This window comes from Dipodomys merriami, unplaced genomic scaffold (genome assembly GCF_024711535.1).
Source record: "Dipodomys merriami isolate MVZ:Mamm:240054 unplaced genomic scaffold, mDipMer1.0.p SCAF_6, whole genome shotgun sequence".
NCBI lineage: Eukaryota > Metazoa > Chordata > Mammalia > Rodentia > Heteromyidae > Dipodomys > Dipodomys merriami.
The window spans coordinates 57,003,941-57,028,632 of NW_027206179.1; the positions used below are offsets into that span (position 1 = coordinate 57,003,941).

At 37.8% G+C, this 24,692-nt stretch overlaps 1 protein-coding gene across 5 annotated transcripts in view; it reads left to right on the forward strand.

Annotated features, from left to right (window-relative positions):
• Trpc4 (transient receptor potential cation channel subfamily C member 4) overlaps positions 1–24,462 on the forward strand; it is a 205,060-nt gene extending 180,598 nt beyond the window's left edge. For all 5 annotated transcript variants that reach the window (XM_070002920.1, XM_070002921.1, XM_070002919.1 and 2 more), the window contains 3 exons: positions 17,096–17,137; positions 17,258–17,347; positions 19,702–24,462. In XM_070002920.1, the coding sequence (XP_069859021.1) occupies positions 17,096–17,137; positions 17,258–17,347; positions 19,702–20,427 (858 nt within the window). In that variant the 3' untranslated portion in view covers positions 20,428–24,462. The remainder of the gene's footprint in view (positions 1–17,095; positions 17,138–17,257; positions 17,348–19,701) is intronic.
• Positions 24,463–24,692: the final 230 nt, after the last annotated feature.

Consider the following 24,692-nt stretch of genomic DNA (forward strand, 5'->3'; position numbering starts at 1 on the left):
CAGATACTAACCAGATGCACCCCTGCTTAGCTCTCGAGATCAGTTAAGATCAGGTTCTCTGAGTTTTCTCAGAGACTCTGCATCTTCTCACGCTTTGGCCATAGACACAAGCAGAGTTTCTACTAAAGGAGTGATTTCTGTTTTTCAGAGGGAAACAGGAAATGATGTAAGTCAAAAGCTGTCTTTTCTACTATTACTGTTCTCAAAATACAGATTTCTTTTGATGTCTCTGCTTCTAAATTTGAATCTTCTGCTCCCAGCCGATGCAACACAAGTTAAATTCAGAGATAATTGATTGCAAACCATTCCTTTCTCCTTTTTTGCCATGTACATTTCCTAACCTTTGTCAGTACATGTTTTGATTCTTTTGCAATTCATGCCAAATTAAATAAATACTGAGTCATGTCTCCCTTCTTCACCCACTTTCTATCCTCAGTTTTACCTTTTTTCCCTCCAGAGGAGGACCTTGGGTAATCTTCATATCTCATAAAACTCAAGAATGTCTAACTTTACTCTTTCTCTGGACTACATTTCAAGAAAGAGGGCATGATAGTTTGATTTATGTACCCATAGCTGAGTTCTATACATTCATTTGTTTTAGGCAAATAAATAATATGTATTATTTGTGAAGAAGTTCTTGCTTGTAAAAGGATTAGGTAAATAAAAAGTAAACTTAGATGGTGGAAACACTTAAAGAGGAGTTGAAGAAGCAAAATAATGCTCAAAAGCAATCGATTTTACTATGAATCCATTTCAGTACGATTAGCTTTGTTGGTGGTTAGATAGAGATAGATATGTAAAGATAATGTTATAGACACATACTGATTAATCAAAAGGTGACCTGTGTACTGGGGGCTCCTGATATCTGAGGATCACACTTCAAACTCAGTCCAGGCAGAAAAGTCTGTGAGACTCTTATCTCTAATTAATCACCAAAATGTGGAGATACAGCTCAAGTGGTAGAGCACCAGCCTTGAGTAACAAACCAAAAGTTGGTAGACTATAGTATTGCATTCCAAAGGGAACCCTGATTATCATTTAGTTCTATCATTTTCTTGGAATGAGAACTTTGTTTTACTTAGAGGATTTCTCCACATCCCTTGGGGACAAAGCAGGGCCTCTCTTTTTCTGGCTCGGGTGTATCTCTATCACCCTCTTCTGTCTCGCTGAAAAGTCTGATAGCTATATGACTTGGCCTTCCATGTTATATATGTGTCCTTTAATGATTTTCAAGCTGCCTGTTAGGTTGCTGTATTGCAAAGCCCTGGTTTAACAGACTGGCTGGCACTGTGCTTTCACAACGTGTGCAACTCTGTTGAAGTTCTGCTGGAAACTGTGATAATATTCTTTGAGGCAGTCCAAGTCAAGTCTCTCCACACTGGTCCTCTTACTAAATCTTAACACCCAGCAGCTGCATAAAATGTCCCATTGTCAGTCATCCTATGCATGTTCCCAGGAAAATTCTGAAACTATGCCACATTATCTGGGAACTCATTACTTGTAGATCTTCCCTTGCTATTTGTGGCTTCCTGATGCTACTGATACAATCAGCTCTAAAAATCTCATTAAGTTTGTTTTTTTAAAATATTTTTCTGGTACTTCCTGTAATAGTGATCTTTGAGTTTCAGGTTAATTAATTGTTCACTTGACTGCTTTATTCAGGAAAGTATAGATGGAGCTGAGGTGCTTATTTGAGCAAAATATTTATGATAGGAAGAAAACCAATTATTGAGAGATAGCCTGACTTTAAGAAATTAAGAAAATCCCCTCAGAGCAGTAGCTGTGGAGAGTACAATAATAAAACAAGAACCATGCTCTAACTTAAGGTCTTTGATATTACTTCTTGTCAGTTTTCTTCCTTAATGTCCTCTTGACATTAAACCATTGCTTCTCAAATGTTAGTGCCTGTGAGAATCATCCAAATCTCATTCTCAGCTTGAAATTTTAGTTGGAAATTTCTATTGAAGAAATGCTAGAGTTTATATCAGATGTGTGTGTGTATGTGTGTGTGTGTGTGTGTGTGTGTGTGTGTGTGTGTGTGTGTGTGTGTCCATGTATACACACCTATCTTTAGGCTTGAACTCAGGGCCCTGTGCCCTATTCTTGAGCTCTTCTTGAGCCACATTTCCACTTCCAGCTTTTTTTTTTTTTGAGTCCGGTCGTGGGGCCTGCCCTGGGCGCTGTCCCTCAGCTCTTCAGCTCAAGGCTAGCACTCTACCACTTGAGCCACAGCGCCACATCCGGCTTCTTTTCTTTTTGCTTATGTGGTGCTGAGGAATCGAACCCAGGGCCTCAAGCATGCAAGGCAAGCACTCTACCACTGAGCCACCTTCCAAGCCCTCCACTTCCAGCTTTGTTTTTGGTGGTTAATTAAATATAAGAGTCTTATGGGAACTTTCCTGCCTACAATGGCTTTGAATCATCCTCATATCTCATCCTCCCAATTAGCCAGGATTACAGACATGAGTCACCAGCACTCAGCAGCTATCTCAGATTTTAAGCTAAAATACAACCTTTTGTGATTGTTTATCAAAAGATCTAGACCAACTTTATTAACATATAGAGATGTCAGTACATTACTTCTTCAATACGTTTAATTAGCAGGAGACATTTTTAATGACAAAGGCACTTTTGCTTAAGGCAATAAGTCAATATCTTAAACCAATGAATAAGGTACTTTGACAAAATCATAAGAAAATTGTTTTTATAATTTCCTTAGATTTAAGTTGTTTCCTCAGTTTTAGCTTTTGATTGAGTATATAGTATAGAGAAAATGGAGCAGCAGTAGATCAGGTAATAAGCATGCTTCAGCTCTAGAGGACAGGTGCTTAATAAGTTACCTAATTCAAGGCAAGAAATCACATAGTGAATGCACTTCTATTACTTATCATCAGAAAAGTTGGAATGCTAACTACATACTTTATTTTTAGTGATAATATGACATATATTTATATAGAGAGATAGACACAGAGATGACAGAGAAATATAGATAGATAAAAGATAGAGATAAGAGATGATAGCTAGAGATAGAAATGAGATAGAGATGATTAATCATCAATTGATAGATGATAGACAGATGGACGGATGGAAAGACAGACAGACAGACTAGATAGATAGATAGATAGATAGATAGATAGATAGATAGATAGATAGATAGATAGATAGATAGATTGATTGATTGATTGATTGATTGATTGAGTTTTCTATTCTTGGTATTTTAGGAGTAACGAATAAAGTCCTGAATATTTGGTATGATAATATGATATTCAGGCATTTTGTATCATTTGTTTTTATTTGCTGTTTATGTAGATGCATGCTGTATTTGGTGGAGAAAGTATGTCCACAAAGAACAATTTTATCGTCTATCCATCTGAAACAGAGTCAAATTGCAACCTTCAGAAAAGGGATCTCATCCTGAAATGGCCCTGTGCCTTTTGACTTTTTCAAAGGAGAGCACAGCAGGCTACATGCTTTAAGGGATTCATTGAGTAAAACAAAACTAAAAGGCATAATTCATGGGCTGAAAACTGTGACACAGACCAAAAAATGAAAATAAAAAATCAGAATGGAAATGAGAGAAAATGACACTGAAAATGGACTGCAGGGAACTAGCTATGTGCAAAGCCTGACATTCCACACAGTAGACCTGCAGAGCATTGGAGCTGAAAAGCAGAAAATGTCACAGCTGATTCCCTGGAGTCCTCCTTCCTAGTTCAAATGCTCTAAAACAACCTGACACTTCCATTGAAACCAAGTTTCCTTGTAGCCGGGAAGGTTTCTATTCCTTTACTATGGTTCCCTGATCAAAATGTCATTCTCCTACCCTAACAAATCAGGAGGAACCTGCAGCCTCTGGCGTATGCTAATGTGGCACACAGGCATGGCCTCAAAGCTTCTCTTCCAAGCCAACCTGCCCAAGGATATTTCCCACCCAGTATAGAGAATTTTCATGTAACACACAAAGAAAAGTGTCAATTTAAAGTGCACCTCTTCCCAGATATTATTCCTACATACACTGCTAAAGAAAATAAAATGTGTAACATACCTAGTTATAAACTAGGTAACCCTACCCTCGTTATTAAGAGGGTGGTTGATGGTTTGGGTCATGGGAAAGTGGTTGATATTCTTGGAAGAGTGGAAGATAGTGACCTCCCATGAAGCTGCAGGCTCCTCCCTCCTGAAATGTTTTTGTGTTTATTAAAGGCATTTTGGTTTTGTTAAATCTGTACAGCAAGAGAAATGAAAAAAAAAAGAGAAAGAACTGGTTCTTCTAGTAAGAAAGGAAAAAAAGAAAAGAAAAATTCCTTGATAGGTTTTTTTTCCTATCTTACACATACAAATGACAACTATTCTAATTCTTCTTGAAATATAGACCAAATTAAAATCTTAGCATTGCAATGTCTTGAAAGAAAATTTATTACTCTTTAGCTACTTAGGCAATGAAATGACTCTTACTCTATGTTTTTATGAACACAAGTGATCAACTTTGCTGTTCCTGGTGTTCCCAGTGATAATTATGCTGTCTTCCCTTAGGTAATAAAACTCTTTGAAAGTCAGCTGATTTTTACTCATCAAAAAGGTTACAAATATCCCAAATATCATTGATGGTAGTTTGGTAATTCTAGTATTTGAGGATGTTACTAAATGGCAAAAAAAAAAAATCACTATGCTTATTGCAAAGGGTGTGTATGTTATAGACTAAATTGTATCCTTCCTGCCCCCAAGTAGGTAGAATTCTTTATCTTAAATACCTCATGTCCTTATTTGAAAAGCAACCATTGCAGATGGAATTAGTGAAGTTAAGCAAGTCATCCTGCAACCAGGTCAGTGTAAGAAAGATGGCCATGTGAAAGATATGGAGACCCAGGAGAGTATCGCATGAGAATGGACACAAAGACTGGAGATGCAGTCACAAGTCAGAGAATGTGAAGCATTAAGTGTGACTGCCAGGAGCTAGAAAAGTCATGACCTATCTTTCCTAACTAATGTTGCTGCTAGATGATTAGCACAGAAGTTAAGCTTTCATAACTGTGTCTGTTGACTAGCAAAGACCCAAATGTCTTGAATCCACCAAATCCATGGTGTCAGCTAAAGTTTCACATAAGAATCCACACTAACTTCCCAACACCAACCAACCCATGAATTCCTAACAGCAGAGAACATTCTAACTGTACCACTGGAAGTCTCCATAATGTGGTCTCTCACTTGGTAGCGCCAGCATATCCCAATCACCAGAGCACCTATCAAAGTCATGTTTTTTTAATATATGTTAATTATCTTTAAGTAGATGTACAAAGAGTTTTCAATTCCACATGTAAAAACCTAACTAAAATGCATTTTGATACATTTTCATCATTCTCCCTTCCATCCATCTCAATCCTACCCTGACACTCCACATTATCTGTTTCCATTTTCACATATGCACATTAAATATTATGGCTATATTCTCTCATCTTTCATCACTCCATTCAGCAGACACCCCCCGACCCATCAAAATATCAGTTTTCTGATATTCATTTGTTAAGTTGTAAGCAAGTGGTGACCCCTTTGGAGTCATCCTACAGAGGAGGACTCCAATATTTTAGTCAGTTTGTGTGTATACATATGCATATGTATGTTTATAATTTAGATATATAACTTCTATTCTTTTCTAGAAGACATGCACATTGCCTAACATGCATGAAGCATTGGGGTCAATTCCTCAGTACCACATAAACAGAGAATGCCAGAAGTGGCTCTGTGGCTCAAGTGGTAGAGTGCTAGCCTTGAGCAAAAGAAACTCAGGCAGGGAAGGTGTTCAGGCCCTGAGTTCAAGCCCCAGGTCTGACAAAAAAAAATAAGACATGCTTACTTTGTCTCTGTGAGCCTGACTTACTTCCCTGAATGTAATTATTTCCAGGTCCATACATCTCCCTGTAAATGACATTTTCCTGAAGGATAAGTAAACTTTCCATATATGAATGAATGAATATATATGAGATAAATATGTATACATTTATATATGAGATAGATATAGATAAGAGATATATGAGATTAAAGATATAGACATATACAAAGATAGAAATCTCACATCTTCTGATCAATTAGTTGGTTGTAGAGCATCTTTGCTGTTTTCATAACTTGGCTATGGTAAATAATGCAGCAATGAACATAGATATGCAAGTGTCTTTATTGAACCTTGACATGTAATCTTTTTGTAAATGCCCAACTATGGTGTCATTGGACCCAAATGTAGCTTCCATGGTAGTTTTACTAGTTTACATTCCCACCAACAGTGTACTAGGGTTGTTTTTTCTCCCACATTCCTGCAAGCATTTGTTGCTGTTTGTAGTCTTAGTTTCCTCATGTGAGATGAAAAAACGTCTGGTGCAAATACTGTCATGGATTATTTCCTCTATTTAAATCATAGGAGCCCATATCCACTCTGTGGTATATTTTCTGTATTTTTAATTTATTTATTTATTTTTAATATTTATTTTATTTTATTTTTATAGTGAGAATACCGTACAGAGGGGTTACAATTACATGGGCAAGATAATGAGTACATTTCTTATCAAGCATTGTAGCCTCCTCCTTGTTTCCCTTTCCCATCCCTTCCCATAGTCCTCCCCTCCTCCACCTGATCCTCCCCCCACCACCCACCAAAGTTGTTAAGTTCCTTTTTCGACCTAACAATTTGTACATTTTTAGTGTCTGGTTCAATTTACCATGTCTGGGTGTAATTTTTTTTGTTGCAATGGGTCCACCTGTATCCCTAGTTAAACGATTTGTTTTTTTGCCTTTCCCCTCCATAAATTATACCAACATTAAATACAGTGAAAGTATGGGTTATACTGTGGGGAAGGGACATACAAAGCAACATAGAAATCATCTTATAAATATGATAGAAACAATTGCATGAAAGGAAAAAAAACAAAAAGAAACATTTGAATACTTATCTTGGGGTTCATTCCCCTAGCATCAACTTATCTGACCTTTTCTGCTTGACTCAGACATATACTAGTTATTGCAAATAAGGGAAACCATGTTTCTTTGGGCCTGGCTTACTTCACTTAATATATTTTTTTCCAAGTCTTTCCATTTCCTAAAAAATGGGGCAATGTCATTCTTTCTGATGGAGGCATAGAATTCCATTGTGTATATATACCACGTTTTCTTGATCCATTCATCTACTGAGGGGATCTGGGTTGGTTCCATATCTTAGGTATGGTAAATAATGCTGCAGTGAACATAGTCGTGCTGGTAGCTTTAGTGTGGTCTTGTTTGTGATCATTTGGGTAAATGCCCAAAAGTGGGATTGCCGGGTCATAGGGGAGCTCTATGTGGAGTCTTTAGAGGAACCTCCATACTGCTTTCCAAAGTGGTTGAACAAGTTTACACTCCCACTAACAATGCAGTAGGGTTCCCTTCTGTCCGCATCCTCTCCAGCATCTGTTGTTATTAGAGTTCTTGATTATAGCCATCCTAACTGGGAAGAGGTGGTAGCTCAATGTTGTTTTGATTTTAAAACCCTACGGAAGGGTTACAGGTACATAAGTCAGGTAATGAGAACATTTCTTCTCTTATTTTCTCCTAGATTTTTCCCTCCCACCCAACCCTTCTCCCAACTAGTTGTATAGTTCATTTTCAACATTGTGCCTAATATCACTGCTGCATTTATTCACACTTTGTCCCCACTGTTTCTGTGTTCCCCTTACCTTCCCCCAAACAGATAAACTTACGTATAAGACCAAAGGTACAGAAATCTAAAGCAGCAACAAAGGAGAAAAACAGAAAGAAAAAAATCGATTCCCTTTTTTGGAGTTCATTTTGATAAACATCATTTTATATGATATACAGTATACACATATAACTATTAAGCCTTTGTGATCCTCTCCTAAGAATATCCTCCTTTGGCCTCACTGTGTGAATATTTAGCGTCTGGTTCAATTTATCATGTCTGGGTGTAATTTTTGTCTTTTACTTCTCTGTCATATTTTTAGTATCAGAAGAAATTCGTGTAGAAATTACTTTGGTTTTATTGTCCACTCTAAGTACCTGCAGAGAAATCTTAAGAGCATATTTCTTCCCATAAGTTCTCATAGTCTTGGATGTCAGCTGAACTCTGTCTCAAACAAGAGTCAGCACCACCCCCATCTGGTGGCACAGTCAAAAAAAAAATTCTCATTTTATATACTCTTTCCACAATATTTTAGTTTTGTATGAAGTTTGAGGTTTCCTAAGTTTTTAATAAATCATGTTGGGATTTTTCATACAGAGGTAACTGTTGCTGAAAATAATACCACTAAAAAACTGATAGTTTATCATTTGTACTTACAGGTCACTATTAAATCATGAAACAACATCCTTTCTAAATGTCTATAAAAGTAACATTTTTCTCCCATGTCTCTGGAGAGAAAAAAAAGGTTTTTTTAAACATTGCTTTTGTTTTCAAAATTCTATTTTATTAGCCTACAATTAAGTATTTAGTAAGAAACAAGACCCAAAGCCTTTTAGAACCAAGATATATTTGTTATCCATTTTGGTTACCAAATTAGTTTCTTTATTATAGGTATATTTCTATTTTTATTGTTTTTTTTTTTTTTTTTAAATTGTATTTTATTTTATTTGAGAACATACTGTACAGAGGGGCTACAATTACATGGGCAGAATAATGCATACATTTCTTACCAAGCATTGCAGCCTCCTCCTTTGTTTACCCTTCACTTCCCTTCCCTGCCTCCCCCCTCCCCCCACCCAATTTTACCCCCCTCCCCCCACTCAATTATACCCCCCTCCCCCCCACACACCGAAATTGTAAAGCTGGTTTTGACATGACATTTTGTACTTCTCATTGTTGCAACAGGTCCACCTGAATCCTTAAACGATTTGTTTGTCCCCATCTCCTCCACATGATATACTGACATCAAATATAGTGAAAGCGGGGGTTACACTGTGGGGGAGGGACATACAAAGCAACAAAGAAATAATCTTATAAATGCATTAGAAATACATGCATGAAAGAAACGAAAACATTAAAATACATATTTAAGGGTTCATTTTCCTAACATCACATTATCTGGCCTTTTCCGCTTGACTCATACCTATACTACATATTGCAAATAAGGGAAACCATGGGACCTATGCTTCTTTGGGCCTGGCTTACTTCACTTAATATAATTTTTTCCAAACCTTTCCATTTCCTAACAAATGGGGAAATGTCATTCTTTCTGATGGAGGCATAGAATTCCATTGTGTATATATACCACATTTTCTTGATCCATTCATCTACTGAGGGGCATCTGGGTTGGTTCCATATCTTAGCTATGGTAAATAATGCTGCAATAAACATAGTTGTGCTGGTAGCTTTAGTGTGGTCTTGTTTGTAAACATTTGGGTAAATGCCCAAAAGTGGGATTGCTGGATCATAGGGGAGATCTATGTGAAGTCTTTTGAGGAACCTCCATACTGCTTTCCAAAGTGGTTGAACAAGTTTACATTCCCACCAACAATGAAGTAAGGTTCCTTTCTGTCCACATCCCCTCCAGCATCTGTTGTTATTAGAGTTCTTGATTTTTGCTGTTCTAACTGGAGTGAGGTGATATCTCAATGTTGTTTTGATTTGCATTTCTTTTATGGCTAGGGATGTTGAACATTTCTTCATGTGTCTATTGGCCATCCTTCTTTCTTCTTCAGAGAAGCTTCTCTTTAAGTCTTTCGCCCACTTATTTATTGGGCAGTTGTTTCTTTGAGGATTTGTTGTTGGGTGGTTTAATTTTTTGAGTTCCAAGTATATTTTAGATATGAGACCTTTGTCCGTTGTATGGCTAGTAAAGATCTTCTCCCAATCGGTGGGCTTTCTATTGATCTTGCCAGCTATGTCATTTGCCCTGCAGAAGCTCTGCAATCTTATGCAATCCCATTTGTCCAACCTTTCTTTGATTTGTTGTGCTTCCGGGTCTCTATTCAGAAAATTTCGACCTGAGCCAAGGAGACCTAGGGTTTCTCCTATTCCATCCTGTAATGTTTTCAGAGTGTCTGCTTTGAGTTCAAGGTCTTTGATCCATTTGGAGTTGATTCTGGTGCAGGGTGATATATAAGGATCTAGCTTTAATTTTCTACATGTAGTTAACCAATTTTGCCAGCACCATTTACTGAAGAGGCTGTCTTTCTTCCATTCTATTGTTTTAGCTTCCTTATCGAAGATTAGATGGCTATAGGTCTGTAGGTTCATTTCTGGGTTTTCAATTCTATTCCATTGGTCCTGAGGTCTGTTCTTATGCCAATACCAAGCTGTTTTGATTACTATGGCTTTATAGTAGAGTTTGAAATTTGGTATTGATATTCCTCCAGCAGTGTTCTTTCCGTTGAGGAGCGTTTTTGCTATTCGGGGTCTTTTATTGTTCCATATGAATTTTTGGACTGCCTCCTCTATTTCCTTGAAGAATGAGGGTGGAATTTTGATAGGTATCGCGTTGAATTTGTAGATAGCCTTGGGAAGTATTGCCATTTTCACGATGTTAATCTTGCCAATCCAGGAGCATGGGAGGTTTTGCCATTTTTTAAGTTCTGTGTTGATTTCCTTTTTCAAGATTTTAAAGTTTTCATCATAGAGGTCCTTCACTTCTTTGGTTAAGTTAATTCCTAGGTATTTTATTTTTTGTGGGGCTATTACAAATGGAGTTGCTTTCCTAATTTCAGCCACACTTTTCTCACTGTTGGCATATAGAAAAGCCATTGATTTTTGGGGGTTAATTTTATAACCTGCTACTTTGCCAAAGTTTTGAATCAGCTTGAGTAATTTGGGAGTGGAGTCTATGGGATTCTTTAAATACAAGATCATGTCATCTGCAAAGAGGGAAAGTTTTATTTCTTCTTTCCCTATTTGGATCCCCTTTATGTCTGCATCTTGCCTTATTGCTGTAGCTAGGCATTCTAATACTAGATTGAAGAGAAGTGGAGAGAGTGGGCATCCTTGTCTTGTTCCTGAGTTAAGAGGAAATGGCTTTAGTTTTTCACCATTGAGTATAATGCTGGCTGTAGGTTTGTCATATACAGCCTTTATTGTATTGAGGAATGTTCCATGGATTCCTAATTTTTCCAGAACCTTCATCATAAAGGGGTGTTGGATCTTGTCAAATGCTTTTTCTGCATCTATTGAGATAACCATGTGGTTCTTATTCTTGCTCCTGTTGATGTGATGAATAATATTAATTGATTTGCGTATATTGAACCAGCTTTGCATCCCTGAAATGAATCCTGTTTGATCATGGTGTATGATTTTTTGGATGAATTGTTGAAGTCGATTGGCCAAAATTTTGTTGAGAAGTTTTGCATCAATGTTCATCAAAGAAATGGGTCTATAGTTGTCTTTCTTTGATGAGTCCCTGCCTGGTTTTGGGATGAGGGTTATGATGGCTTCATAGAATGTGTTTGGTAGTGAGCTTTCTCTTTCAATTTCATTGAAGAGTTGGAGGAGTATTGGTGTGAGCTCTGCTTTGAAGGCCTTGTAAAATTCCGCTGTAAAACCATCTGGTCCTGGACTTTTCTTAGCTGGGAGGTCTCTTATTGCTGTTTCTATTTCAATGCTTGATATGGGCCTGTTAAGCTGGTTTAACTCATCTTGGTTTAGTTTTGGCATGTCAATATTTGCTAGGAAAAGGTCCATTTCTGTCAAGTTCTCAAACTTATTAGCATAAAGTTTTGAGAAGTATTCCCTTATAATGTTCTGAATCTTGGTTGTTTCCGTGGTGATGTTTCCATTCTCATCTCTGAGTTTATTAATTTGGGTGTGCTCTCTCCTTTTTCTGATAAGGTTTGCTAAGGGTCTGTCAATTTTGTTAAGTTTTTCGAAGAACCAACTCTTTGTTTTGTTGATTCTTTCTATAGTTTTTTTGGATTCTAATTCATTTAATTCTGATTTAATTTTGATTATTTCTTTCCGTCTACTGGATTGGGGTTTATCTTGCTGCTCTTTTTCAAGGAGGTTTAGATGTGTCATTAAATTGTTAGTTTCCGATCTCTCCAATTTGTTGATGTAGGAGCTCAGAGCTATAAACTTTCCTCTGAGTACTGCCTTTGCTGTGTCCCAGAGGAGCTGGTAATTTGTGTGTTCATTTTTGTTGAATAGCATGAACATTTGAATTTCCTTTCTAATCTCTTCCATGACCCACTCATGATTCAGCAGTGTGTTGTTTAGCCTCCATGTGATACCGGACTTTCTTTGGTGGCTTTTGGTGTTGAGTTCTAATTTTATTCCCTTGTGGTCAGAGAGAATGCAAGGTATAACTTCAATGTTTCTGAATTTAGACAAGTTTGCTTTGTGGCCTAAAATGTGGTCTATTTTAGAAAACGTTCCATGTGCTGCTGAGAAGAATGTGTATTCTGATGCTGCTGGGTGAAATGTTCGGTAAATGTCTGTTAAGTCTGTTATGTCTGTTTAGATCTGCGGTTTCTCTGTTGAGTTTTTGCCGAGTTGATCTATCTAGTGGGGAGAGTGGTGTGTTAAAATCCCCAACGATTAATGTCTTTGGATCTATCTGGGATTTGAGGGAAAGTAGTGTTTCTTTGATAAATTTGGGTGCTCCATTGTTTGGCGAATAGATATTTAGAATTGTAATATCCTCCTGAAGGAGAGATCCTTTAATTAGTATGTAGCGACCTTCTTTATCTCTTCTCACGAATTTTAATTTGAAGTCTATTTTATCTGATATTAGGATTGCAACTCCCGCCTGTTTATGAGGGCCGTTTGCTTGGTAGATTTTGTTCCAGCCTTTAACCTTGAAAATATGTTTGTTTTTACGGGCAAGATGTGACTCCTGCAGGCAGCAGATAGAAGGGTCTTGTTTTTTAATCCAACTAGACAGTCTATGTCGCTTAATTGGAGAGTTCAGTCCGTTAACGTTAAGAGATAGGACTGAGAGGTATTTGGGAGTTCCTGCCATGTTATCCACCTTCTTGGGGGCTGTGAAAACTGGGTTCTTCCTAAGGTTCTTGGATTCTCAGTTTGTGTGCAGTTTCTTGGCCTTTGTTGCGTTCTTGTTGGTTTTCTATGTGTAGGACATCTTTAAGAATCTTTTGCAGGGCTGGTTTGGTGGAGATGTATTGTTTCAATTTTTCTTTGCTATGGAAGGTTTTTATTTGGCCTTCAGTTATGAAGGAGAGTTTAGCTGGGTACAGTATTCTTGGTTGATAGTTGTTTGTTTTTAGGGCATGGCATACGTCATTCCAGGCTCTTCTTGCTTTGATTGTCTCTGCTGAGAAATCTGAGGTAATTCTAATTGGTTTCCCTTTATAGGTGATTAATCTTTTCTCCTTGACAGCTTTAAGGATCTTTTCCTTGGTCTGGGTTGATCCTGTGTGGATTATAATGTGACGGTGGGATGTCCTATTCTGGTCTGGTCTATTTGGGGTTCTAAAAGCTTCTTGTATCTGAATAGGCCTATCTTTTTGTATGTTTGGGAAGTTCTCTGCTAGGATCCTGTTAAACAAATTTCCTAGACCATTAACTTCTGTTTCTAGGTGCTCCTCTACACCCATTATCCTTAAATTGGGCCTTCTGATGGTGTCCTCCAGGTGTTGGATAGACCTATCATATTTCTTGGTCTTGTCTTGGATGGTTGTATGTTCTTTCTCTATAATATCTAGGCTGTCTTCAATCCCGGAGATTCGATCTTCTGCATGGTCTAACCTGCTGTCAAGACTCTCTACTTTGTTTTTTATCTCTTTTCCTTCTAATTGGTCAGCTTTGATGGCTTCAAGTTCTTTGTTGAAGCTCTGTTTTAGGTCTTGTATGAATTTCTTTACTTCCTTAATTTGGTGTTCAGTGTTTGTTCTCAAATCACTTAGTTGATTGGTTATGGTTTCTTTGGACTCCCATTCCTTCTGTTGGGTTCCATTCAACATTCCCTTTGTGGTCTCCCTGACTTCCTTCAGCTCTTTGTTAATGGATTCCATGAATGTCTTTAGTGATCTTTGTGTATTCTCTACCTGGTCTCTTAATTCATGAATTACTCTTTGATTAGTTTCCTCCCTTCTGTGGGATTCCTGCAGTTCTCTTTGAGTGTTCTCTGCCTGCTCACGCCATTCCTCCCTTTCTCTTTGAGTATTCTCAAGTTGTTCATGCAAATCCTGTATCAGTTTTTGAGAAGCTTCCTCACGCTTATGATATTCCTGTATAAACTTCTGGGATGCCTCCTCTCTCTCCCTATCACGCTCATACAGAGTCCTTTGTACATTGTCAAACTTCTCATTTATCATGTTTGCTATTAGTGTTTGTAGAGCTATTTGGGAACTCTCCTCTGGGTTATTCTTTATCAGTTCTAATCCCTGATTATCAAGGTTGGGAATTGAGATACCCGAATTTGCCATTTTTCTTGTGTTTTTCCGGCTTACTCGGCCCATTTGAGATAAAGATTGCACCAGTTTTGTGCTAGAACACTATCTTAAGGCAACCATCAACCAAAGTTTGCATTTGTACAGTCAATAGTCTACAGATACAATCTAGTTCAACAGATACATCTATTCAACATCAAATGACTATATGTTAAAGGACTTCGAACCGCAGAAAAGAATTTGGAAAACCAGAAATTATTAGGATTAGTGAGAGATGTGGGTAAAAAATAGGAATAGATTGGTGTGGGGAGGCACAAGGAGAGTTAACTATGTCCTACTCACAGTGCAGGAGATGGGTTGGGTAGGATGCAAGTAGAGAGAGAGAGAAAAAGAAGAGACGGAAAGGGGAATAAAGAGAGACCAGAAAAAGAATAGAAACGTAAAAATTGATGTTATTATAGAGGTTAAAAGACCGTCTATTTAGAGAGGAATGTGAATATGTTCAGAGAAGGGGAGGGACATTGAGGAGATGTGAAAAGCTTTAAGGGAGAAGAAAAGATCAGAAGTTCAGTAGAGCTAGATAAAAAACAAAAAGATAATTAAGAAAGAAAGAAAAAGAGAAAGAAGACAAGAAAAGAAAGGAAAACTCTCATTCACGTAATTCTGAAATAAAAATTATAAGATGAGAAAAAAAAGTTACTGGAAAACAATTATTTTTTCAGAAGAGGCAAAAATTAAAGATTGATAAAAGTTTTAGAAGGGAAAAAAATTTATATACATATATATATATATATATATATATATATAAGGTAACAAAAAACAAAAAACAAGCAAAAAAAAAGAAAAGAAGAAGAAGAAAAAAAGAGAAAAAAAAAAGAAAAAAAAAAAAAAAAGAAGAAAAAAAAAAAAAAAGTCTTTTGATTTTTTTTTTTTTTGGGGGGGGGGAGGAGTGGGAAGAATCCTGTATCTCCCTTTTGTCTGCAACCAGTCTCTTGGAGTCTCTGGTCAGCTTGAGGTCCTGTGGCTTGATTGGTTTCTTAAGTCGGTTGGTTGGAAGAGGCAGAAAAATGCTCTGCTTTACCCAAGATTTTGAGATCCCCCTCCCAGGTTAGTTTTCTGGGAGGGTGGTCTGCTTTGAGAGTCACAAAAGAGGGGGATGTGGTGATGAGGCTAGGTTCTGGGTGGAGTTGAGGCCTTTCAGCAAACAGTAGCTTTTCCCTGGGGCTATTTTGTGATAACTCACAGCGCCCAGCCTGGAGCCATTCTCAGGGTTTCTGTTTTTCAATTGATTGTGGTGGCTGCTAGAGGGAGGGGCAGCCTCTGGCTCTGGTTACCCAGTGAGGCTAGGCTGGCGCCTGTGCTGGGTGACTTTTCCCTGGATGGAGCTGAGTCTGGCAGGTCACTTCGGCGTTAAGTTCTTGTGACCTGCTAAATGACTCATTTTATTCCAAGGCCTGAGCTGAAGCTAGCAGCAACTCCGAGCTTTGTCGGTATCCAAGATGGAGATCACCGGTGCTGGGGGGGGAGGGGTGGCCTTCCTTCCTCTGCTCCCTGAGGAGTGAGGATGTCGGGCTTGTACTCACGCCGAGTCTTGGGTCCTGGGTCGTCTCTGGTGCCGAGTCTTGGATCCTGGGTCGTCTCTGGTCTGCAAGCTGCAGGGTGAAGATGTCCACTCTTTGTTGGTTCTTGCTGGTGTTGAGTAGAATCCGCTCGGCCGCTGCGTCTGGCTCCTTCGTCCCGGACTCTCTGTGTGAGCGCTTAGGTATGGTCTCTGCCGCTTGCGACCCTGTCGCCGCCGCCGCCGCCGTGGCGGCTGCTGGCGACCACTTGCCTTGGCTTCCCCTCTCTTGTCTAACTCTCTGTCCTGTGATGGCACTCTTGGTGTGATTCTCTGGCTTAGGACTGTTCACTGGAACTCTAAAGCTGCTTTCTATGCGAGAGCTTGTTCAGATTCCAGCTTCTCCTCCGCCATCTTCCCGGAACTCTATTTTTATTGTTTTGACCAATATTTCCTTAAGGAAAATTATAAATTTTAGAAATTATAAAATCTTAGAGTCATGTGTTATTTAACTATTGACAATAGAATTTTTTTCAGTCACTCAACAAATTCTTTCTCCATTCTCTACTACAAAATCACCATTCTGTACTAGCTCATTTCTTCCCCCAAAACATTTTATTCTCTTCAACATTTCTCAGACTCACATTTTTTAAATAATTAGACATAGTTAACACTATGTCTGCAAAGCTGTTTAATTTACCCTATCAAATATAGTCAACTAAGTAAAATAAACAATCCTCTCAGTGAACAATTGATTGAAATTATTATTGGGAGCTCACTACTTTTAAGATTGTTGATTATGTATTACTTGTTATAAATAACTTCTTAGCCTTGCTTTGTGTCCATGAATGTTAAACTTTTTAATTTGATATTGTCTATCTCTATGCCAACATTATTTCTAGTGATTTGAGGTGAACATCAGAGATGACTAGCTAATCCATTGTGTTTATCACATATTATTAGAATCTAATTTCTACCACTGTTAGATTCTACAGGCTAAATGTCCAAACATTATACATTAATGCTTTATTGTTTTTCATTTGCTCTTTCTTCTGATTCATGTGGAACATTGTCCATAGCTATAGCCCATTGACTATTAAAATTCTCAACCTAGAAAAAAAGGAGAATTAAAACATTCTTCATGCTTTAAAAAGTGAATTATTTTCTACAATGGTTATAGAAAATTTAATAACTGAAAAAGGAAATGTCTTTTTCTTTTTTCAGAGGCGAGCTGCTGATAATTTGAGAAGACATCACCAATATCAAGTAAGTTATCCTGGTATTGGATCTTGCAATTTACATTAGAATGAAAAGCAAATCTGATTCACCAGAGAAATCTTATTTATGCACTGAATTAAAAAATACTTTTGTTTTAAAATGCCTCAGGAAGTGATGAGGAACCTGGTGAAGAGATATGTTGCTGCCATGATTAGAGATGCTAAAACAGAAGAAGGGCTGACAGAAGAGAACTTTAAGGTAAACCTTTCAGTATTTATCCTAGTGAGAGTAAGGAACCAGCCACAGCATGCTGAGAAGCAGAGCTGTCAACTCAGCCATGGGAACAAGCTGGCTTCTGTGCCTTCTTTTATGAGCTCAGGACCTGAACACTCTCCCTTAGCTTTTCTTCCTCAAGACCAGCATTCTACCGATCTCCAACCACACCTCCACTTGTAGCTTTTCTGGTGGTTAATTGAAGTGTCTTGTGGACATTTTTTTTTGCCTAGTCTGGCTTTGAATTATAACCCTCAGATCTCAGCCTCATGAGTAGCTAGGATTACAGGTATGAGCCACCGACACTGGGCTCTTTTCTCAATTAATGTTCTTCTGAATTTTTTTTCTTTTTGAGTGTTGAAATTTCTTCTCAAACTGTTTTGAAATACATGTGTCAAGGGGACTTAAGTTGGAGGCAGAGAAAATCCTAAGGCCTGATGATCTCAGCCATGCTGACTGACTGATGTCTCAGCCTAACTGCTAAATCCAACACAGTTTTAACAACCAACATGGTGTAACCCTAAGAAACGCTTTTGGGATGTTCTACAACAGTATGGTAGCAGGGCATTTAAGTTCTGAATTTAACTTATGAACCTAGTCTTTCTACTTGAGTTTCTTTTTCAAACAATTCTTTCAGAAGAAATAAGTACAATCTAGTCTCAACTCTTTCTGAATATATTACACAATATAAATAAAAATATGTGCATACATATAAATATATATACACATGTGTCTATGCATGCATATAAATATATATACATGTGTATATGTATATAATGTATACAAATATGTGTATATAATATATAGGTAAATATATATCAATTTATGTATGCACATGTGTGTACACATACACACATACATAAATACACAGATATTTAGAAGAATGCTTTAAGTTCAATAAGATCTTTTTAAAAAGAAATGAAAAGGTATAAAACTAGCTGCAGAGAAAGCAGCTAGTCTGACAGAGACTAAAGCAGTCCGTTTTGTAAGAAGGAAGATAACTTGTGAAACTTTAAAGGATGGACTATAAATGAAATGAATTTCAAACTTTTCTTTGCCACCACAAAAATCTAAGTTAGAAGGTTTAGTTTGTTTGTTTTGAGGGTAAGGTTGGAGAGAGTAGACTACTGAGAAGGCCACTCATAGGTTAAGACTGAAAACTCCATTGCCCAAAGAAATAGCAAACACAGAGCAAGGAACCCAGAAAATATCTGTTATGAAGTAATTTGTAGGACAGACTCAGAGTTTGAGGTTCAGTTCTCACCTAGGTATAGAGTAAGTGGAAGTAGCTGCCAATTCTGGGAAAGGTAAGCTTTGCCTTATTTTATTTTCCATACTCTTTGAGGCAGAAACATCTATGATTTTTAAAAAAAAAATTTATTGTCAAGGCGATGTACAGAGGAGTTGCAGTTACATAAGTAAGGGAGTGAGTACAAAAGCATTCTTGAGAGAGAGAGAGGGAGAGAGCGCACATCAAGTGACTTGACAAGAAATGAATACTTAGGAGAGAGGGTATCTGAAATTGCAGGCCTGAAGAAAACCAAAAGAATCTACTGTGCTGTGGCAGAAAGGACAGTTGCTCCTGTTTCTTCTGACAGCATTCTTAGGACATTTCCTTGTAACTACAAAAAGTCCACTAATGAAATTAATTGTCATCCTAATGACAGAGTGCTGGAAATTTCCAATAGAACCACAGCTGAGCAGATTCCTAGTTCTTTAAAAAGAGGGGAAGACAGTTTAGTCCTATCATCTGTGAAACTGGGAAGTGATATTGCCTGATGTTTATTTCATTTTTATTTATATTTATTTATTTATTTTGAGTCCAGTCGTGGGGCCTGAACTCTGGGCCTGGGCGCTGTCCCTCAGCTCTTCAGCTCAAGACTAGCACTCTACCACTTGAGCCACAGCACCATTTCCGGCTTTTTTCTTTTTGCTTAGGTGGTGCTGAGGAATCGAACCCAGGGCCTCATGCATGCAAGGCAAGCACTCTACCACTGAACCACCTTCCCAGCCCCTTATTTCATTTTTAAAATTTATTTTATTCATCTTGTTTAGGTTTTGTGCTGGCACTGGGGCTTGAACTCAGAAAGTCTAGCGCTTTTTTTCTGATTAATTGGAGATAAGAATCTCTGTGATGCATATAGCGCTTTTTTTTTCTGATTAATTGGAGATAAGAATCTCTGTGGTGCATATGCCCAGGCTGGCTTCAAACAGCCATCCTGTGATCTAAGCCTTCTGGATAGTCGAGATAACAGACATGTGCCATTCACTGACTCTCAGCTCTGCTATTCCTTTGAATCACCACCTTCATTGGCCATCTTCCATTTGCCCTCCCCTAGGAACTAAAGCAAGACATTTCTAGCTTCCGCTTTGAAGTCCTGGGATTGTTAAGAGGGAGCAAACTATCCACCATCCAATCCGCCAGCGCCACCAAAGAGTCTTCCAACTCCGCGGACTCAGACGAGAAGAGTGACAGCGAAGGTCACGGTAAGGACAAGAAAAAGAACCTCAGCCTCTTTGACCTGACCACCCTAATTCATCCGAGGTCCGCAGCCATCGCGTCGGAGAGACGCACCATCAGCAATGGCTCTGCTCTGGCGGTGCAGGGCCCACCCAGGGAGAAGCAGAGGAAAGTGAATTTTGTGGCTGATATCAAACACTTCGGGTTGTTTCACAGACGCCCCAAACAATCCACGGCGGAGCCCACGACAAACCCCATCTTCTCGGTTTCAGAAGAAGTGGCCCGGCAGCAGGCGGCCGCGGGACCCTCTGAGAGCGGCATCGCGCTGGGATCGCGGGGCCTCGGGGCCAGGGGGGACCCCAACCTCCCCGGCCTCAGTGAACAGTGTGTGCTAGTGGACCATAGGGAAAGGAATTCGGACTCCTTGGGTGTGCAGATGAGCAAGAGAGTGTGTACGTTCACGTCCGAGAAAGTGGTGGTGGAGGACACGGTGCCCATCATCCCCAAGGAGAAACACGCGAGGGATGAGGATGCCAGCCTAGACTACGACTTGCACCTCAAGGACACCGTCAGCCACGAAGACTATGTGACGACCAGATTGTGATGCCCACAGGGGAGAGGGCGGTAGGGACTTGTTCAACGTTCAATGAATCAAGGCTGACTTCCACTTTCTAGCATCTATGAGCTGTGGCACATGAACCCCAGGATATGTTGGAAACGAGGTGGAAGTGATCAGGAATCCTTCTTGCTGTGAAGCCTGCTTTTGCTTTCACCATTTGTTTTAACGACTGTTTGCGTTTTGTTGTTCTGGGTTTGTTTGTTGTTGTTGTGAATAAAGAAAACGCACCTTGTATTCTTGTACCGTTGCAATCACCCACAGAAAAATTTTTAGCTCTCTTTTTTCAATTAAAGCAAATGCAACTTACTTCATGTAGTAGTTGACTCCTATAATAGATATTTTTGTATGGAAAGAAAACATTGTAGCTGAACTATTAGAGCTTTTCATAACTTCAAAGGGGAAGGGGGGAAACGGATGATGATTATTTGATTAAGGATTGTCCCCCCCAATCCTACAGTTTGGCTTTGAAATTGAACTATCATTTCATTATTTCCAAAGAACATGTAAATAACAATAGAACACAAAGCAAGCAAGGCTTTAGTAGATGGGGCTAAAATCGAATGTTTTCTAACAATGAAAGTCAGATTTGTAGATGGTCTTGGCGTATCATTTCAGGAAGTAAAAGAAATGTTTTTGTCTTAATAAATTTTGTTGATTGGTGATTTTAATAACATTTTGTCCAAATAAAGCTTGCATCTCTAGTTTTAAAAAAATTCTATTTCAGGTTCAACTGATGATCAGCCTAAATGTGAGTTTGGGGAATAACAATTTTGCAAATGTTGCAGAATTTCTAATTTAGAGAAAAACCACAGTAAATTAAAACAGTTTGTCCTTAAACAAAGCAACATGATTACATAATCATAATATTCAGCTGAAAATGAATTCCTGCTAACAACCTAACTCTAAGAGAAGTTGAACTGCAGTCACACAATCAGTTTCTCTGTCTATTCAAAAGATTTACAAAAGTTGGTAGTTCACTAGGTTTTCTTCAAAATTTTCTCTCTTTAAAATTAAGGTCACTCAAAACTGTATTCTTAATTTTACTGGTAGATACAAAAGGAACATAGTTAATCCCTATCTTTACAACATTGATAATTCATGGTCTCTTCTATTGTTGGCAAGATAATTTAGCTAATACAATTTAGCTAAGATAATTCACTAAACTATGAAAAGGAAAGAAGTACATACACCAAATATAAATATGAATTAGCAATCTCCTTTTTAAAATGTAATTTTATTGTTAGTATTAACATGTTGCACAGAGAAGTTAAGAGTACAGGGGTAAGTAGTACAGTGATTTTTAGTTTCCACCTTTTGTTCCTGCCCACAAATTGCCTAGTTTATTTTCCTCATAGTGTATACTGAATGCCATAGATGTATTTTTCACCCTTCCTCCCTTTCTGCACCCCTTTTGTCTCCCCATAAAGACAAAATTAACAACAACAAAAACCAACAACAACAACAAGACACGTGTTTCCATTTCCTGGAATGTATTTCAACAAATAATATTTTAAATGTTCAGAGGAATTTAAAATATATTACTTAAAGTGTATTGTCAGGGTTAGTTAAGACTCCAAAGGAAGTTTCCTCACGAAGTAAGTTCAAATTTATTCCAAATAAATAGAAAATAGTGTCTATATTACTTCAAAACAATTACTTCTGTGAACTACAGAAATGGTAAATTTAGCATAGAATTTACCAAAAGCTATTTGTGACCAAGAGCACAGTTTCTGATTAGCATCAGTCGAAAATCAAAGATAACATCAAAAGTATGCCAGCCATAGTTCTAAGTATACTAAATTACTAACATGCATAAAGTTCTCTCTGGTAGTCACTGTTCATATCTCCACTTTGCCGATAAGGAAACCAAGACAAGCACTGCCTAAATTAAGACAGCTGGTGATAGAACTGTGCTGTGCACATTTGCACTCAGGAGCTTCGTGGAGCTCGAGCAAACCAGGATCTCAAAAATGTGGGATTGTGATGGCCCATTCAAAATTCTGTATCTTGAGAAATAATGAGTTGGGTAAAATCCATAAATGTATATCCCTCCTCAAATGCACCTTTTATAGAGACAGTCACACAGTAGAAGTAAAAATTGAAAACAAATGAATAAGAAAACATCAGACTAGGCACCTATAATCCTAGCTACTCAGGCAGCTGAGATCTGAGGATCATGCTTCTAGGCCAGCGTAGGCAGGAAAGTCCAGGAAACTCTTATCTCCAATTAAGCACCAAAAAGCTGGAAGTAGGAATATGGCTCAGGTAGTAGAACACCAGTCTTGAGCAAAAAAAAAGCTCAGGGACAGTGCCCAAGGACCAGAGTTCAAGCACCAGGACAGCAAAAAGTGAAAAAATAGAAAATAAAATTTAGTGTGGGGTCTCAGCTATTGCCTTGAAACATTCAGAGACAATCAGCTCCTGCATACTGTTAAGTCTGCTTTTATCCTGGGGATTTAGAGTGGGTTGAATAGGTTTAGAGAAATATTGGACAAATGAATGTATGCACTGTTTCAAGCGCATTTTTATCTCTAGGATATTAGGACTCAGACAAAACCCCAAGGCTACTGAAATGCAGTCTCCAACGTTCAGTAATAGGAGAATTACAGGCTTGTTCTTAATATTTAGGAGAATATCCTTGATTGACTTTGCCTCTTTCGTATGTATGTATGTGTATGTAGGTGTATGAAGGTGTATATGTGTGTCTGTGTCTGTGTGTGGTGTTAAAGACTTTATGAATTTCTATTGTACATATTTTATCAGAATTTAATTTCAAACTCCCGCTGTCCTACTGTTGGAAATGTCTCAGGATATTGGGGTGTCAAGTGGGAATAGGGCCACCAACTTGAAAGGAATTTGGCAATGCATGATTTTACGTCGGTATGAGGGCATATTACTGACAGAAAACCAAGGAAGCAAGCACTTTGGGTGAGCACTCTGCCCTGGTTTAATTCCTAACTCCTTTCCCCCTTTTTTTCTGATTGGTCAGAATTTAGGTTTGCAATCATGCATGATTGAAAGGAGTTAAAGGTTTATCTTGAGCAATCAACTAAAACCAGGACCTGACCAAAACCTGTCAAAGGAAACCAGTTCTTACTTGGCTGGCACCCTATCACATGGTGCCATACCTCCAATCCCCTGAAACAACAGTTCTTATGACAGGACTTGGCTTAATTAAACTTGCTTCTTGTAAAATGAGGACTACCCTTAAAACAGCAATGCTTGTGTCAAGCAATCACTTTGACAAGAAAGATTCTAACTCCTACACTAATGACACCAACAATGATAAAAGCAAAGAAAACTATTTTTTCAGTAGCTCATTTATATCAAGGGCTGGAATGCTGATATTTTACAGGTGAACAGGATAATAATGGAATCACCTGTCTGGAGCAGGTAACACTTGTCTTTTCCATATTCCATACTCAGATATCACTGACAAATGCTTTCATGGGTATGAACAAAGTCATTGTCAGTGCCAAATGTCCTAGAAACAAATATGTTTTTGCTAAATATACATTTATGCTATGCAGTACTACTAAAGATGAATAATAATAGTAGAATAAGAAAAAGGATATACTAGAATAAGAATAAAGTGAGAAATAGAAAAAGAAAATAAGGGGATTGCTGGAAAATTAGAATATTTCTATACAACCTTTAAGTAAGTAATTTTGGGTTTCTTTCCATTTCTATTCATGTATCTGTGCATAGAAATTTCTAAAACTGATGAGAGGTTTAAAATTACCTTCAACTTGTATAGAGAATGATACATTTTATGCCCTTGTCATCCTAAAAAAAAGCTTTTTAAAATTATTTTTACTTGTATTTTTATAGAGTTGGATGGAGGAGTATCTTGAAAAGTCAACCAAACTTTAAAGGACTTGAGGTTAAATTCACAGTATTCTATTTATCAAATGTACGTTTTGGAAGTTCCAGTTAGAAGAAAGTATGCCATAAAAATGTACCTCACTATTTATGATAAATGCTGTCTTGAATATTTCTTTGTAAATAAATCTATATTAATTTCAGTAGGGAAATCAATTATTTAAAAGAGATAGTCAATTATTTTGTAAAATGGTGAGTTATTTTTCAAAGTGATTATCACCCTTGAAATTTATCTGTTTTATGTGTTACATATGTATGTATCAAATTTTCTTAAATCAGACATTTTTCTTATTGGTTGTCAATTAAAATTGTCCCCCCTGCAAAAAAAAAAAATCCTTACTTTCTTGCTTTAACCTATATATCAGCAT